General features: G+C 36.3%; 1 protein-coding gene and 1 non-coding gene across 7 annotated transcripts in view; one reads left to right on the top strand and one right to left on the bottom strand.

Moving 5' to 3' along the window:
- Positions 1-18,866, top strand: part of TEX15 (testis expressed 15, meiosis and synapsis associated) — a 99,680-nt gene that overhangs the window by 38,492 nt on the left and 42,322 nt on the right. For all 6 annotated transcript variants that reach the window (XM_027077324.2, XM_027077323.2, XM_053216382.1 and 3 more), the window contains exon 4: positions 9,715-9,880. In XM_027077324.2, coding sequence (XP_026933125.2) covers positions 9,715-9,880 — 166 coding nt within the window. The remainder of the gene's footprint in view (positions 1-9,714; positions 9,881-18,866) is intronic.
- On the bottom strand, positions 11,481-11,588 carry LOC113604729 (U6 spliceosomal RNA). The gene has a single exon (XR_003426751.1). It is a non-coding gene; the product is annotated as a U6 spliceosomal RNA (small nuclear RNA).

The following is an 18,866-nucleotide window of genomic DNA, read 5'->3' as shown; positions in this document are numbered from 1 at the left end:
TCTCATTGCCACGTAGTATTCCATTGTGTATATAAACCACAATTTGTTTATCCATTCATCAGTTGATGGACATTTAGGCTCTTCCCATAATTTGGCTCTTGTTAAAAGTGCTGCTGTAAACATTGGGGTACAGGTGCCCCTATGCATCAGCATTCCTGTATCCCTTGGGTAAATGCCTAGCAGTGCTATTGCTGGGTCATAGGGTAGATCTATTTTTAATTTTTTGAGCAAGCTCCACACTGTTTTCCAGAATGGCTGCACCAGTTTGCATTCCCACCAACAGTGCAAGAGGGTCCTGTTTCTCCACATCCTCTCCAGCATCTATAGTCTCCTGATTTGTTCATTTTGGCCACTCTGACTGGTGTGAGGTGGTATCTGAGTATGGTTTTGATTTGTATTTCCCTGATGAGGAGCGACATTGAGCATCTTTTCATGTGCCTGTTGGCCATCTGGATGTCTTCTCTAGAGAAGTGTCTATTCGTGTTTTCTGCCCATTTCTTCACTGGATTATGTGTTTTTCGGGTGTGGAGTTTGGTGAGTTCTTTATAGATTTTGGATACTAGCCCTTTGTCCGATATGTCATTTGGAAGTATCTCTTCCCATTCCATTGGTTGCCTTTTAGTTTTGTTGATTGTTTCCTTTGTAGTGCAGAAGCTTATTATCTTCATGAGGTCCCAATAGTTCGTTTTTGCTTTTAATTCCCTTGCCTTTGGAGATGTGTCAGCTACGAAATTGGTGCGGCTGAGGTCAGGGAGGTTTTTTTCCTGCTTTTTCTTCTAGGGTTTTTATGGTTTCCTGTCTCACATTCAGGTCCTTTATCCATTTTGAGTTTATTTTTGTGAATGGTACAAGAAAATGGTCTAGTTTCATTCTTCTGCATGTTGCTGTCCAGTTCTCCCAGCACCATTTGTTAAAGAGACTGTCTTTTTTCCATTGGATAGTCTTTCCTGCTTTGTCAAAGATTAGGTTGCCCATACTTTTGTGGGTCCAATTCTGGAGTCTCTATTCTATTCCATTGGTCTATGTGTCTGTTTTTGTGCCAATACCATGCTGTCTTGATGATGACAGCTTTTTAGTAGAGGCTAATGTCTGGGATTGTGATGCCTCCTGCTTTGGTCTTCTTCTTCAAAATTACTTTGGCTATTCAGGGCCTTTTGTGGTTCCATACAAATTTTAGGATTGCTTGTTCTAGCTTCAAGAAGAATGCTGGTGCAATTTTGATTGGGATTGCATTGAATGTGTAGATAGCTTTGGGTAGTATTGACATTTTAACAATATTTATTCTTCCAATCCATGAGCGTGGAATGTTTTTCCATTTCTTTATATCTTCTTCAATTTCCTTCCTTAGCTTTCTATAGTTTTCAGCATACAGATCTTTTACATCTTTGGTTAGGTTTATTCCTAGGTATTTTATGATTCTTGGTGCAATTGTGAATGGGATCAGTTTCTTTATTTGTCTTTTTGTTGCTTCGTTATTAGTGTATAAGAATGCAACTGATTTCTGTACATTGATTTTGTATCCTGCGACTTTGCTGAATTCATACATCAGTTCTAGTAGACTTTTGGTGGAGTCTGTCGGGTTTTCCATCTATAATATCATGTCATCTGCAAAAAGTGAAAGCTTAACTTCATCTTTGCCAATTTTGATGCCTTTGATTTCCTTTTGTTATCTGATTGCTGATGCTAGCACTTCCAACACTATGTTAAACAACAGCGGTGAGAGTGGACATCCCTTCGTGTTCCTGATCTCAGGGGGAAAGCTCTCAGTTTTTCTCCATTGAGAATGATATTAGCTGTGGGCTTTTCATAAATGGCTTTTATGATGTTCAAGTATGTTCCTTCTATCCCGACTTTCTCGAGGGTTTTTATTAAGAAAGGATGCTGAATTTTGTCAAATGCTTTTTCTGCATCAATTGACAAGATCATATGGTTCTTTTCTTTTCTTTTATTAATGTGATGTATCACATTGATTGATTTGCGAATATTGAACCAGCCTTGCAGCCCAGGAATGAATCCCATTTGATCATGGTGAATAATTCTTTTTATATGCTGTTGAATTTGATTTTCTACTATCTTATTGAGAATTTTTGCATCCATATTCATCAGGGATATTGGCCTGTAGTTCTCTTTTTTTGCTGGGTCTCTGTCTGGTTTAGGAATCAAAGTAATGCTGGCTTCAGAGAATGAGTCTGGAAGTTTTTCTTCCCTTTCTATTTTCTGGAACAGCTTGAGAAGGATAGGTATTATCTCTGCTTTAAATGTCTGGTAGAATTCCCCAGGGAAACCATCTGGTCCTGGACTCTTATTTGTTGGGAGATTTTTGATAACTGATTCAATTTCTTCACTGGTTATGGGTCTGTTCAAGTTTTCTATTTCTTCCTGTTTGAGTTTTGGAAGTGTGTGGGTGCTTAGGAATTTGTCCATTTCTTCCAGGTTGTCTAGTTTGTTGGCATGTAATTTTTTATAGTATTCCCTGATAATTGCTTGTATTTCTGAGGGATTGGTCATAATAATTCCATTTTCATTTATGATTTTATCTATTTGGGCCATCTCCCTTTTCTTTTTGAGAAGCCAGGCTAGAGGTTTATCAATTTTGTTTATTTTTTCAAAAAAACCAACTCTTGGTTTCGTTGATCTGCTCTACAGTTTTTTTATATTCTATGTTGTTTATTTATGCTCTGATCTTTATTATTTCTCTTCTTCTGCTGGGTTTGGGGTGTCTTTGCTGTTCTGCTTCTATTTCCTTTAGGTGTGCTATTAGATTTTGTACTTGGGATTTTTCTTGTTTCTTGAGATAGGCCTGGATTGTAATGTATTTTCCTCTCAGGACCTCCTTCGCTGCATCCCAAAGCATTTGAATTGTTGTATTTTCATTTTCATTTGTTTCCATATATTTTTTAATTTCTTCTCTAATTGCCTGGTTGACCCATTCATTCTTTAGTAGGGTGTTCTTTAACCTCCATGCTTTTGGAGGTTTTCCAGACTTTTTTCTTGTGGTTGCTTTCAAGCTTCATAGCATTGTGGTCTGAAAATGTGCATGGTATGATCTCAATTCTTGTATACTTATGAAGGGCTGTTTTGTGACCCAGTATGTGATCTATCTTGGAGAATGTTCCATGTGCAGTTGAGAAGAAAGAAACAAGGGCCCTGAATGATACAATATATTTTTTCTTTTTTTTAATACAATATATTTTTTAAGATGACTGAAGTATATAATGTTGATAAATCCACTGCAGATATAGTGATACACATTTTTTAAAGTAACATAGGCAGAAAGGCCATGGAAACAGCCAAAATAAAGCAAGACTAGCTTTATTCATCTCAGATAAGGCAGAATTCTGAGAAAAGAAAATTACCAGGAACAAAGAGGGATGTTGCATAATGATGAGAGAAAGGGTCAATCTACCCATAAGACATAGCAAACCTTAATGTGTATACATCAAACAACAGAGCTTCAGTATGCATGAATCAAAATTGTTAGAAATTAAAGAAGAAATGGACAAATTCAGATTTATAGCTGGAGACTTTAGTATACCTGTGTCAACAATTGGTAGAACTGAACTATTAAGGCAGAAAATCAGCAAAGATACAGAAGAACTTGACACCATCAAACAACAGAATCTAATTGACATTTATACATGACTTCACCCAACAACAGCAGAGTAGATATTCTTTTCAAACACTCATTTGACACTAATCAAGATAGACAATATGTTGGGCCCTGAAACACATCTCCCCATATTTAAAGAATTGAAGTCATACAGAATATGTTCTTGGACCATATGCAAAGTAGAAATTCATAGAAAGTAATAGGTCTCAAGACACATGGAAAATAACACATTTCTAAATATTCATGAGATTTCAAGAGAAATAAAATGCATTGAATCAAAATGAAAATGCAACATAGCAGAATTTTAGGGACACAGCTAAAGCATTGCTAACAAATTTATAGCACTGAATACTTAACATTAGAAAAAAGAAAGGATTTCATATGATCTAGTAATTCCACAACTGGGTATTTATCCAAAGAATACAAAAACACTAATTCAAAAACCTGTATGTTTATTGAAGTATAACTCACAATAGCTAAATTATGGAAGCAGCCCAAATGTCCATTGATAGATGAATGGATAAAGAAGACGTGGAATACTCTCTCTCTCTCTCTCTCTCTCTCTCTCTCTCTCTCTCTCTCTCTCTCACACACACACACACACACGCACACACAGTGGAATACTATTCAGCCATAAAAAAGAATGAAATCGACATTTGCAACAACATGGATGGATCTAGAGAGTATAATGCTAAGCAATAGAAGTCAGTCAGAGAAAGACAAATACCATGTGATTTCACTCATATGTGAAATTGAAGAAAATAAATGAACAAAATTAAAAAGAGACAAGCCAGTGGGGCACCTGGGTGGCTCAATTGGGTAAGTGTCCAACTTTGGCTCAGGTCATGAATCTCCATTTAGGAGTTTGAGCCTCCTGTCTGGCTCTGTGCAGACAGCTCAGAGCCTGGAGCCTGCTTCAGATTCTCTGTTTCCTCTCTGCTCCTTCTCTGCTCATTCTCTGTCTCTCTCAAAAAATAAACAAACACTGAAAAAATTATTAAAAAAAGAGAGAGAGAGACAAGCCAAAACCAGACTCTTAACTATAGAGAACTGATGGTTACCAGAGGGGAAGTGGGTAGAGAGATGGGTGAAATAGGTGAAGGGGAATTAAGAGTACATTTATCTTGATGAGCACTGAGTAACGTATAGAATTGTTGAATCACTATATTGTACACCTGAAACTATATGTTAACACTGTATGTTAACTGTTCTGGAATTACATTTTTTAAAAATAGGAATGATTTCATAACTAACCTCAGCTTCCACCTTAAGAAAATAAGAACGGAATAACAAGCCCAAAACAAGCAAAGAAGGAAAATCAATGAAAAATAAGTTGGTTGATTGAAAAAATAAAAAACTTGACAAACCTTTAGCGAGACTGACAGAAGGGACAAATATTACAAATTACCACTATCAGGAATGAAATGGGATATCATTTCTGACCCACAGCATTAATGGTTAATAAGGGAATACTATGAACAGATCTACTTACATAAACATAGATGAAATAGACCCATTTGTCAGAAACTACAAAGTAACAAAACATTGTTGGAAAAGAAATCTCCAGACCCAGATGGTTTCACTGGAGAATTCTAAACATTTAATTAATTAACTATTAATTTAATTATTAATTTAATTATTTTATTTTTGAGAGAGAGTGAACACAAGTTGGGGAGGAGCAGAGAGAGAGGGGGACAGAGGATATGAAGTGAGCTCTGCACTGGCAGCAGTGGGCACAACGCAGGGCTCAAACTCATGAACCATGAGATCATGACCTGAGCCGAAGTAGGACACTCAACCGACTGAGCCACGCAGATGCCCCAGAATGCTATACATTTAAAAAAGAGTTAATACAAATTCCACAGAACCTCTTCCAGAAAATAGAAAATAATTTTATGATATTACAAGCAGACAAATGCAATACAAAAAAAGAACAACACATGCCAATATCCATCATGAATATTGGTGCAGAAATCTTATACAAAATATAAGTGAATTCAACAGCACAGTATATAAAATGAATTAGACCAGAGTACCAAAGAAAATTTATTTGAGGGATGCAAGCCTGGTTTTGTATTTGAAAGTGAATCTATATTTGCAGGATAGAGAACAATTGCATAATCATATTAATTAATGCAAAGAAAGCATTTGACAAGTTTCAACACTCATGACAAAGACCCAGCAGACTAAGAACAGGGCAATTTCCTCAACTTGATAAGGAGTATATTAAAAATGACTGTAGCTAACATCACACTTAATGATGAACAACTGAAGTTTTCTCTGTAAGAGAAGAAGGCAAGAACATTCTCATTTACCATTCTTATGAACATAGTGCTGGAAATTGTAGCCAGTGCAAAAAGTGAATGAAATTGATTTAAAAACAGGAAAAGAAGAAATAAAAAAAAAGAAAAGAAATAAAACTTTTCTGTTTGAAGATAACGTAGGGAAACTCAAGGAATTTACAAAAAAAAAAAAAAAAAGTCCCAACTAGTAAGTCCAGCAAGGTCACTGGATGCATGATTAAAATAGAAAAATCATAGAAGCAACTAAGTGTCCATAGATGGTTGAATGGATAAAGAAGATGGAGTATATGTGCACACACACACATACACACAGGAATATTAGCCATAAAAAAGAATAAAATCTTGCCATTTGTGACAACATGGATGGACCTAGAGGGTATTATACTGTGTGAAATAACTTAGAAAAACACAAATACCATATGATTTCACTTAACATGTGGAATCTAAAAAACGGAACAAGTGAACAAGAAAAAAGCAGAAATAGATTCATAAATACAGAAAAGAAACTAAGGGTAGCCAGAGGGGAGAGAAGTTGGGGGAATGGGCAAAATAAGTGAAGGGGATTAGGAAGTACAAACTTCCAGTTATAAGTTAAGTCATGGGAATGAGAAATACAGTCTAGGGGATATAATTAATAATATTGTAGTGACTTTGGATGGTGACATATGGTAACTATACTTATTGTGGTGAGCATTTTGTAAAGTATATAATTGTTGAATCACTATGTTGTATACCTGAAACCAATATATTATTGTATACCAACTCAGCTATCTCTCAATTTTTAAAAAATGGAAAAAATCAGTTAAATTTTTATAGATTAGCAAGGAGCACGTGAAAATTAACATGAATATCAAACATAATGCCATTTATAATAGCTCAAAACATGAAATACATATGTAGAAGTCTAACAAAAACATGTATGGTGTTTTTTGCTTTAAACAATAAATGCTGATGAAAGAAATCAAAGAGACTCTGTTACTGGGGAGGTGTACTTACATTCATGGGTTAGAAGACTCAGCATAATGAAGATGTCAGTTCTCCACAAATTTAGATTTATTGCCATTTCTCTCAAAACCCCAGCAAGTCTTTTTGTAAATAAATTTATTCTCAAATTTGCATGAAAAGGCAAAGAAACTAGAATAGCTTACACAATTTTGAAGTAGAAACACAAAGTGTAATTACTCTGCTCAATACTAAAAGCTTACTCTGTAGCTACAGTAATCAAGACAGCATAGCATTGGCAGAAGAATAGACATGAGTGGAACAGAATACAGACTCCAGAAATAAACCCACATTAATACACTTGTTTGATTTTTTTCAATTAATTTTTATGAAAGTATATTCAATGGAGGAAAGGTAGTCTTTTCATCAGATATTGCTGGAGCAATTGGACAGCATCCATAGGCAAGAAAATGAACTTCTCCCTACTTCACACAAAACATAATTACAGTTGAATCATGGGTGGGGCCTGGCTGGCTCATTTTGTAGATCATGCGACTCTTGATCTCAAGATTGTGAGTTCAAGCCCCAAACTGGGTGTAGAGATTACTTGAAACTAAAATCGTGGAAAAAGAATCATGGGTTTAAATGGAAAATGTGAAACTAAAATTTCTAGAAGAAATCTGAAGAATCTAGAACAGTTCTCAGAAGTGATGTCAAAAGCACAAGGTATACAAATTTGAGCCCCACACTGGGTAGAGAGATTACTAAAAAAAAAAAATAATAATAAACTTTTAAAAAAAAAGGAAAAGTTGATAAATTGGCTTCATCACAATTAAAAATTTTTGTAAAAGACTGTTAGGTAAGTGAAAAGACAAGCTTAGTGGGAGAAAAGGTAGGGTTTTGTTTTTTTAAGTATAGTTGACACACAATGTTACATTAGTTTCAGGTGTACAACGTAGTGATTCAACAAGTCTACATTATGCTGTGCTCCCGACAAGTGTAGCTACTATCTGTCACCATACAATGTTCAACACTGTTAAGTACCATTGACTATATTCCCTATGTTGTACCTTTTCTCCCCATGACTTATTTATTCCATAATGGGAAACCCATATCTGCTACTCCCCTTTACCCATTTTGCTCTTCCTTCCACTCCCCCTTCCCTCAGGCAACCATCAGTTTTTCTATTTATGGGTCTGATTTTTACTTTTTGTTTTTTATTTTCCACATATAAGTGAAATCATATGGTATTTGTTTTTTCTCTTTCTGACTTATTTCATATAGCATAATATCCTCTAGGTCCATCCATGTTGTTGCAAATGGCAAGATCTTATCCTTTTTTGTGACTAATATTAAATTGTAAATATATATACCACAGCTTTTTAAAAAAATTTTTAAGGGTTTTTTTTTTTTTGAAAGAGAGACAGAGCGTGAGCTGGGGAAGGGCAGAGGAGACACAGAATCTAAAGCAGCTCCAGGCTATGAGCTGTCATCACAGAGCCCGACGTGGGGCTGGAACCCATGAGCTGTGAGATCATGACGTGAGCCGAAGTCAGACACTCAACCGACTGAGCCACCCAAGCACCCCTATATACCACATCTTTATCCACTCATCTATCATTGGACACTTGGGCTTCTTCCATACCTTGGCTGTTGTAAATAATGATGAGCTAAACATAGGGGTTCGTGTATCTTTTCACATTTGTGTTTTCATTTTTGGGGGTAAAAACCCAGTAGTGGAATTACTGAATCATATGGTATTTCTGTTTTTAATTTTTTGAAGAACTAACATTCCCACCAACAGTGCGCAAGGGTTCCTTTTTCTCCATATCCTCGTCAACACTTGTAAATCATGTATCTGAGAAGAACTCAGATCTTGAGCATGTAAAGTGCTTTGCAAATTCAATAGTAAGAAAAAGACATTCCAATAGTAAGGAAAAAAACACGAACAGACATTTCACTAAAGAGGATGTACAGACAGCAAATGAGCATATAAAAAGATGTTCAACATCATAGCCATTAAGGAAATGGAAACCACAATAAGATACCACTACTCATTTGATGAAACAGCTAAAATTAAAAGAATAACAATGCCAAATGTTAGCAAAGATGTGGAGAAACCAAATCAGTCATATAACCAGTGGAAATCTAAGATAGCTCAGCCACTCTTTGAAAAACGGTTTGATAGTTTCTTAAAAACACCAAACGTGCAATTATCATATAACCCAGAAATTGCACTTTTGGGCAAATCCCAGAGAAGTGAAAACTTAGGTCCACACAAAAACCATACACAAATGTTCATAGCAGCCTTATTTGGAATAGCCAAAAATTGGCTACCACCTAGGTTTACAGTGAGTGGATGGTTAGACTATGGTACATCCATACCATGGAATACTTAGCAATAAAAAGAAACTATCTACTGAAATAACAACTTAGTTGGATCTCAAAGGGATTATCTTGAATGAAAAAAGCCAATGTCCATAGGTCACAAATACAAAATTCTACTTAACAAAACATTCTTGAAATGACAAAGGTATAGAATATGGAGAACAGATGAGTAGTTTTCAAGACTTAGAGGCAGAGAAGGAGAATAGGGTTATCAGTATGATTCTGTTTATAAAACAGTAAGGGAGATCTTTGTGGTGATGAATCTTGATTATAGTGGTTGCCATGAATCTATACATATGGTAAAATTGCATAGAACCATACATACAAATACAAGTATATGTAAAACTGATAAAATCTTAAGATCTGTGGATTGTACCAATATTATTTTTCTGGTTTTGATATTATATGTCATTGTGTAGATGTACAAAGATGTAATTTTAAAGTCAAATAACCACTTGCCCTTTTCTTTAGCTTACTTGTCACCTTGTTGCACCAACACTAGAGAGTATAGTTTCATACATGATACTCTTAACCAGTGCCGGCTTGATGTAGGCTGTGATCTACAATCATCGTGGCAGTTTGGGGATACAAAACTGGTTCACAATGAGGATCTGGAAAAAAAATTTACTTCTAAGAGGTACGTTATTATGACCTATAAGTTGAGATTTTTTTTCATTTTTACTATAAAGTTTTATATAAATTAGTAATTTCTACCATTTGAGATTTGGTAAGTACCACTAAAAAAATAAGTACAGAGATTATTTATTCATTATTTTATTGGCTTCTCATGGCCTTGTGTAATGGTGAAGAGCTAAGTGTGATATTTTGGTTAATAAATTTTAGAGGTTAATGTAGCCAGATTTCAGACACATGTAGATTTTTAATCCTGATAAATTTTTCAGAAGCATATATCAGCACATTTATTGAGCAGCCATTGTATAGATTCTTTGTGCCTCCTGCATAATATAAAACAGCAGTTAAAGAATTCAGAAAAATGGGGGCACCTGGGTGGCTCAGTCGGTTGAGCATCTGACTTCGGCTCAGGTCATGATCTCACAGCTTGTGAGTTTGAACCCCGAGTCAGGTGCTGACAGCTCAGAGCCTGGAGCCTGCTTCAGAATCTGTGTCTCCCTCTCTCTCTACTCTTCCCCCCACTTGTGTCCTCTTTTTCAAAAATAAACAAACATTAAAAAATTTTTAAAAAGAATTTAGAAAAATAACTTTTTTTTCCTTGACTCAACCATTCAGAGACTTAGTTGATGTTTTAATTTGGCAAGATTATATCTGGCTATTTCCAGCTATTCCACTAGAGCCACTATTTTTTTTCTTCTGAAAAACTTTTGAGTGTAGTTAACACATAGTATTTACATTAGTTTCAGGTATACAACTATTTCTGATACTAATTTTTCAAAAGTACTACTTGTACTTTTTGGGAAGGCATAATCCATTATGTTGTTTTGATAAGAAAGAAGAAAAGCATATGCAATTTCTCATTATAAACATTTTGCATTTATAGGTCTAGATCTTATGTGAATACAATATAGCTTTTTCATTTTCTGAATTTTTCTCCTTTATCAATTTGCATTTAATGTAAAACCTAACTGTAGTTTGATGCAAGACCCATACTTAGAACTCATTTTGGAATGTTTTTTGTTTCTTTTTTGTTTTAAAATTAATTACTCTTGACTCAAACATACATACCCCCTGGTATCACTTTGAGAGAATTGGTAGGACTGACAGATATAGTTGATAGCATATTCTTTCATCTAGACACCACAGTTTTGAGCAAAAGTAGAATGGACTGGATATATCCTGCCACTTCCAAATTGAAGTAATAGTTTGATCAAAAATTAATTCCTGGTATTGCTCTTTGATTTTGGTTCTTCTAGGCTTTTTAAAATTTTACCCTTTTTTGCAATGCCCCCCTGCCCAACACTTAATTTACAACCTCTTAAAGTTAGCAGAGAAATTAGAACCATGAAACAAGACATGTAAGAACATTGCAAATAACCAACAATGTAGATTTATTGGTTTCTTAGGTATTTACCCAATTAGACAAATTCATTTGTTTCCCATAGTACTTTATACTCATTTTTCTTACTACAAATATTGGTTTTGTCAGATTCTCCTGTATTGTGAGTTTTATCTCATTTGTGTTTATGTCCATAGCATGAAACTGGCAACACAGTGGACACTTAATTGTTAAATTAAGTTAAATTTTTCTTTCTTTTTTTTTTTTTTAAGTGGAATGTTTCACCAATTTGCATATCATCCTTGCACAGGGGGCCATACTAATCTTCTCTGTATCATTCCAGTTTTAGTGTATGTGCTGCTGAAGTGAGCACAAATTTTTATTTCATATTTTAAAACTCCATAGGTTTTAAAGGGCCCTTAATTAACCTTAAGGCACAAGTGGGAATAAAATAAAAGGAAAAATAAATCAGAATGGTTAGCAGAAATCAAAAAGAATGAAATCTTGCCATTTACAACTACGTGGATGGAACTGGAAGGTATTATGCTAAGTGAAATGAGTCAGAGAAAGACAAATATCATATGACTTCACTCATATGAGGACTTTAAGAGACAAAACAGATGAACATAAGAGAAGGGAAGCAAAAATAATAAAAAAACAGGGAGGGGAACAAAACATAAGAGACTCCTAAATATGGAAAACAAACAGAGGGTTACTGGAGGGGTTATTGGAGGGGGATGGGCTAAATGGGTAAGGGGCATTAAGGAATCTACTCCAGAAATCATTGTTGTACTATATGCTAACTAACTTGGATGTAAATTAAAACAATAAAAATAAACTTTAAAAAAGAATGGTTAGCAGAAGAAAATAATAGAATGAAAAGAAAAGGTATAGTAACATTGACTGCTTCTGGCTTTTCTTTTTATCACTCACCTTGGAGGAGTTAATATGTCTATGGGCTCAGCAAAAGCAAGTATCTCCAAAAGGACACTAATTTCCACTTCTTATCTCCATTCCATCTATCACTTCTTAAATTTTTTTTTCAACGTTTATTTATTTTTGGGACAGAGAGAGACAGAGCATGAACGGGGGAGGGGCAGAGAGAGAGGGAGACACAGAATCAGAAACAGGCTCCAGGCTCTGAGCCATCAGCCCAGAGCCTGACGCGGGGCTCGAACTCACGGACCGCGAGATTGTGACCTGGCTGAAGTCGGACGCTTAACCGACTGCGCCACTCAGGTGCCCCTCCATCTATCACTTCTTAAATGTGAAATAGGTGAAAGCGTTAATAATCTAAACATCTATGTATTCGATCATTCATTAAACATCTGAGTGCCTATTGTGTCAGACACTATTTTTGATACCCTCAGAGAAAATGAGTGTTTTTTCCTCAGCCTTCAAGAGTTCACATTCTAGTTTAGAACACATACAGCTAAATATAAAATACAGCGTTATCATAAACATACAGGTGCACAGATGAGGGACTGATTATTCTTAAGAATTTTAAGAGATGCTTTAAAGAATTAAACTTGAGCTGGTATTAATGGGTAAAAGAGAAACTGAATTATTCTTAAGGCCATTGCCTTATTTGTATCAGTTTGACCCTTTTTGTTTTCATATTACTTACTTTTAAACATTTCAGATTTATTGAAAGGATGTCATTTTAAAGATTGTCAGTATCCAACTTAATGTTATCGTTGAATTAGTACTTGACATCTCCGTTTCTGTTTCACCCCAGATGTAGTCTGATTCGTCCGTGGTTTACTTCATTTACTTTAACAGTAATTGATTCCAAGGGTGGGCTGAACTAAATCAGTTTGGGTCAGTAACACACTGAAGATGTATTGACGTGGGGGTCTCTAGGAAAGAGAAGCCAATCTGATGTGAACAAGGAAGCATTTTGCTTAAGCTACTGATAGTACCACTGAGGTAATAAAGAGACTAGTGTTAGGACGACCCTAAAGCTGAGGACAGCAGGACAAAGAGATGGAAAAAACCTGGATCCTTGATGACATCTGGAGCCACAGAACCCACCAACCCTGATAAAAGCTGCAAGATTTCTGAATTTCTTGTTAAGAAGTCAACTTATTTTTAAGCCAGTTTGAACAAGTTTCTGTGCTTGATGCCAACAGCATTCCAGCTGATACTGAATTTCGTACTGGGACAGGGGTACTTGCAAGTAAGAGATTGTATACTATGGATTTAACTTGGAGAGAGGGCAGTAAGGGTGCCAACTTGAGATGTTGGTGATATTCCCTTATACTTTGGGGCATAACCATTTGCTTCCTGAGGCTGTGGTTTGGAAGGAAATTATACAGAAATTTGAGGATATTGAAGTGCCCTGACCCTGTCCTACTTAGACCCAAAAGACCTTAAACATTCAGATTGCAGATTTGGTAAGAAAGATTCTTTCTTCATGTGGTTTCACAGGTCAGCCTCATAAAATTAGATTGAGGTAAAGAATTCATCTTTTCTGAAGTTAGTTTGAATTTCGGATTAGAAAAGAGATTTAACAGGAGATAAGTATGTTATAGAGCACATACTTTCAACCTTCCCGATACCTTCTTTAAGTATTTTCTACTGGGTAAATGGAAACTACTCAGGTTTATACAGCAAAGGTATTTTTTATTTTTTTATTTTTTATTTATTTTTTTTTAATTTTTTTTTTTTAACGTTTATTTATTTTTGAGACAGAGAGAGACAGAGCATGAACAGGGGAGGGGCAGAGAGAGAGGGAGACATAGAATCTGAAACAGGCTCCAGGCTCTGGGCCGTCAGCACAGAGCCCGACGCGGGGCTCGAACTCACGAACCATGAGATCATGACCTGAGCTGAAGTCGGACACTTAACCGACTGAGCCACCCAGGCGCCCCAGTAAAGGTATTTTTTAAATGCAATGGGGGAAGAAATGGATAGTTTCTAATTGGAATGCAGTAGGTAAAGGCCATTCCAAATTCAGAGCCTTGGAAGATGGGAAGATTTAGAGGCTTGTTGCCAGGAGATAAAGTCCTAATTGCAACCATTGTCTAACTGTGATCTTGCTATGGTTACTAGCCTTTAGAATTTTGAGGGTAAAGAATACTAGCTGCTTCTTTTCAAAAGGACATACTGTGTGCTAAGGGCCAGTTAACACTGACCACTGCTGTATCATTGTTTACTTTTCTGAATTTAATTGTAGTTACCCTATTTTTTTCCTTTTACCAATGTATTTTGGGTGTAGATAATAATCTTATAGCTGTATTACCTTAATGGATGTTAACTATAGGGATCTATATCCAGACCTGTTGGAAATGAAGGCATGTTAGTCAGATCATGGATCTGAAGTTAGATGCAGTAACTGGATGACATTTTGGCTTGTTCCCTTTTTGTGAGGTAGGTTGAAGGGTTTTGTGTGAGCCTAAGCGTTTTTGAAAGTATATGTGTTAGAAGAAGGGTGTGTGCAAAGGGTAACCAAGTTAGTAGACTATAGTCTTTCTAACAATTCTAAATCATCTTACATAATTTAAACTATTTTTTTGTCCTATTATCCTTTATTGGTTTACTGATGTACAGGCCTGGTCTGTATGGTTCACTAGGATACTATATGAGACCTGCCTGGAAATCCTGAGATGAAGGCAGTGTCTCTATTAAGGACCGCAAGCAAGGAAGCTATAGGTCTAGTTGCTGCTTGGCAGCCTTCTTAAGACTTAGAGGAGCCAAAGATAAAAGTAAAGCTATAGACAGCAGTAAGGAGAGTCAAAGCAAAGAAACTTGAATCCTTAATATTTTGGGGGAACTGAGTAAATTCAGAATCTGCCTTCAGTAGGCAGCACAGTACATCCCCAAAAATGCCCACATCTTGATTCTTAGAATCTGTGAATATGTTAATTTACATAACAACAAAGACTTTGCAGATCTGATTGCGATCACAAACCTGCAGATGGGCGATTATCTTGGATTACCTGCGTGAGTGCAGTTTCGAGATATGAGCTCTTAGAAATGTAAGAGGAAGGCAGAATGGGTCAGAGAGGAGACAGGAAAAATTTCAGAGGGATTCAGCCTGCTTTTCCTGGCTTTCAAGATGGAGGAAAGGTGTTATGACTCAAGGAATGCTGGTAACTTCTAGAACCTGGGAGCAGCATTCAGCAAACAGCTAGAAAGGAAATAGGATGTTAGTGCTCCGTCTGCAAGTAAATTTTGCCAACAAGTGAAGAGATCCTCCCCCAGAGCCTGAGACAGGAACACAGTTCAAATGCCACCTTTATTTTAACCTGATGAGACCTACATTGGACTTACGTCTTACTTAACTATAAAATAAACTTGATTTGTTTTAATCCACTGAGTCTGTGGTAATTTGTTCTAGCAGCAATAGAAAACTAATACCTGCCTTTATCATCTCCAGACTTCTTGTGTGAGTTAGAAATTTTTTCCAGGGCTCCTGGGTGGTTCAGTGGGTTAACCATCCGACTCTTGATTTTGGCTTAGGTCATGATCTCAGAGTTTGTGGGATTGACCCCCACTTGAGATTCTCTCTCTCCCTCTCACACTGCCCCTCCCCCACTCACACTCTCAAAATAAATATTAAAAAATTTTCCCTCTAGCTTTATTGAAATGATTAACATATAACATTGTGTAAATTTAAAGTATATAATGTGATGATTTAATACATAGGTTATGAAATGTTTACCACAGTAAGGTTAGTTAACTCCTCTTTTACCTCATATCATAAACCATTTTGTTTTATTTTTATGGTGAGAATATTAAAGCTCTTTTCTCACAGCAACTTTCAAATATACAATACAATATTGTTAACTGTAGTCACCATGCTGTCCCATAGATCCTCCAAACTTATTAATCTTTTAACTGAAAGTTTGTACCCTTGACCAACATCTCCCCATTTCCCCTACACCCTAGGCCTGGCAACTCCCATTCTATTCTCTGTTTCTATGAATTTGATGTTTTTAGATTCCACATGTAAGTCAGATCAAATGGTATTTGTCTTTCTCTGACTTACTTCACTTAACATAATGCCCTCAAGGTCCATTCTTATGTCACAAACTGAAGGATTTCCTTTGTTTTATTGGTGAATAGTATTCTATGGTGTGGGTGTGTGTGTGTACCCCATATTTATCAATTCATGTGTTAATGGATACTTAAGTTGTTTCCATGTCTTGGCTATTGTGAGTAATGCTGCAGTGAACATGGTGGATACAGATATCTCTCTAAGATAGCAAGTTCATCTCCTTCAGATACATACCCAGAAGTGGGATTGCTTGATCATATAGTAGTTCTATTTTTAATGTTTTGTGGAATCTCCATACTGGTTTCCATAGTGACTACACCAATTTATGTTCCCATTAACAATGCATCAGGGTTCCATTTCCTCCACATCCTCACCAGCACTCTTTATCTTGTCTTTTTTTTTTTTTCAATGTTTATTTATTTTTGGGACAGAGAGAGACAGAGCATGAACGGGGGAGGGGCAGAGAGAGAGGGAGACACAGAATTGGAAACAGGCTCCAGGCTCTGAGCCATCAGCCCAGAGCCCGACGCGGGGCTCGAACTCACGGACCACGAGATCATGACCTGGCTGAAGTCGTACGCTCAACCGACTGCGCCATCCAGGCGTCCCTATCTTGTCTTTTTGAGAATAGCCATTCTAACAGATATTAGACAGTGTCTCATTGGGTTTTGATATGCATTTCCCTGATGCTTAGTGATGTTGAGCACCTACCTTTTCATGTACTTGTTGGCCATTAGTAGATTTTCTTTAGGAAAATGTCCATTAAAGTTCTATGCCCATTTAAAAAAAATTTTTTTAATGTTTATTTATGTTTGACAGAGAGAGAGAGAGAGAGACAGAGCATGAGTGGGGGAGGGGCAGAGAGAGAGAAGGGGACACAGAATCTGAAGCAGGCTCCAGGCTCTGAGCTGTCAGCACAGAGCCCGATGCAGGGCTCGATCTCATGAACCTCGAGATCATTACCTGAGCTCAAGTCAGATGTTTCACTGACTGAGCCACCCAGGCGCCCCGCCCATTTTTTAATCAGATTGTGTTTTTGCTTTTGAGTTGTTACGTACCTTATGTATTTTAGGATATTAACCCCTTACTAGATACATGGCTTGTAAATATTTTCTCCTACTCCGTAGGTTGTCTTTTCCTTTTGTTGGTTCTTTCTGCTGTGCAGAGTATTTTAGTTTGATATAGTCCCACTTCTTTATTTTGCTTTTGTTGCCTTTGCTTTTGGAGTTAGATGCAAAAAATCATGGCCAAGACTGATGTCTAGGAGCTTACTGCTTATGTTTTCTTCTGGGAGATTTATGGTTTCAGGTCTTACAGTCAGGTCTTTTATCTGTTTTGAGTTAATTTTTATGAGTGGTGTAAGAAAGTAGTCTATTTTGCATATAGCTGTACAGTTTTCCCAACACCATTTATTGAAGAGACTGTCCTTTTCCCATTGTATGTTCTTGACTCCTTTGTCATAAATCAATTGACCACATATGCCTGGGTTTATTTCCAGACTCTATTCTGTTCCATTGATTTATATGTCTGTTTTTATGCTAGTACCATGCTGTGTTGATTACTATAACTTTATATTATCATTGAAATCAGGGAGCATTGTGCTTCCAGCTTTGTTCTTCTCTCTCACGATTACTTTGACTATTTGGGGTCTTTGTGGTTCTATATAAGTTTTAGGATTATTTATTCCATTTCTATGAAAAATGCCATTGAAATTTCGGTAGGGATTGCATTGAATTGTAGATTGCCTTGGGTTGTATGGACATTTTAAAAATGTTAATTTTTCTAATTTTATGAGCGTGGAATATCTTTTTACTTGTGAGTTCTTCACTTTGTCTTAATAGTGACAATAGTGTCTTAATAGTTTTCAGTGTACAGGTCTTTCCCCTCCTTGATTAAATTTATTTCTAGGTATTTTCTTCTTTATAATGTAGTTGTAAATGGGGTTTTTTAAAAAGATTTTATTTATTTTTTATTTTCATTAGAGAGCATGTGAGCAGGGGAGGGGCAGAGGGAGAGAGAGAGAGAATCTTTTTTTTTTTCAATATATGAAATTTATTGTCAGATTGGTTTCCATACAACACCCAGTGCTCATCTCAAAAGGTGCCCTCCTCAATACCCACCACCCACCCTCCCCTCCCTCCCACCCCCCATCAACCCTCAGTTTGTTCTCAGTTTTTAAGAGTGAGAGAATCTTAAGCAGGCTCCATGCTCAGCACAGAGCCCCGCACTGGGCTCCATCTCACAACCATAAGATCATGATCTGGGCCAAAATCAAGAGTTAGATGCTTATCTGACTGAGTCACCCAGGCACCCCTCTTCTCTTCCTGATAGTTGTTTTTAGCTTATAGAAGTGTAACAATTTTCCGTATATTGATTTTGTGTCCTGCAACTTTGCTGAATTCATTTATTAGTTCTTAGAGTTTTTTGGTGGAGTCTTTAGGATATTCTGTATATAATATCAAGCCATCTGCAAATGTGACAGTTCCAATTTGGATGCCTTCTTTTCCAATTTGGATGCCTTTTATCTCTTTTTCTTGCCTAATTCTAGGTAGGACTTCAATACTATGTTGAATGTGTAGAGAAAGTTTGAATTCTTAGTAGGGCAAATTCTTTTTTTTTATTAAAATTTTTTTTTAACGTTTTTTATTT

The sequence above is a fragment of the Acinonyx jubatus genome, chromosome B1 (genome assembly GCF_027475565.1).
Source record: "Acinonyx jubatus isolate Ajub_Pintada_27869175 chromosome B1, VMU_Ajub_asm_v1.0, whole genome shotgun sequence".
Lineage (NCBI taxonomy): Eukaryota > Metazoa > Chordata > Mammalia > Carnivora > Felidae > Acinonyx > Acinonyx jubatus.
The sequence above is the reverse complement of the archived record's forward strand: the minus strand, read 5'-3'. Positions and strand labels throughout refer to the sequence as shown.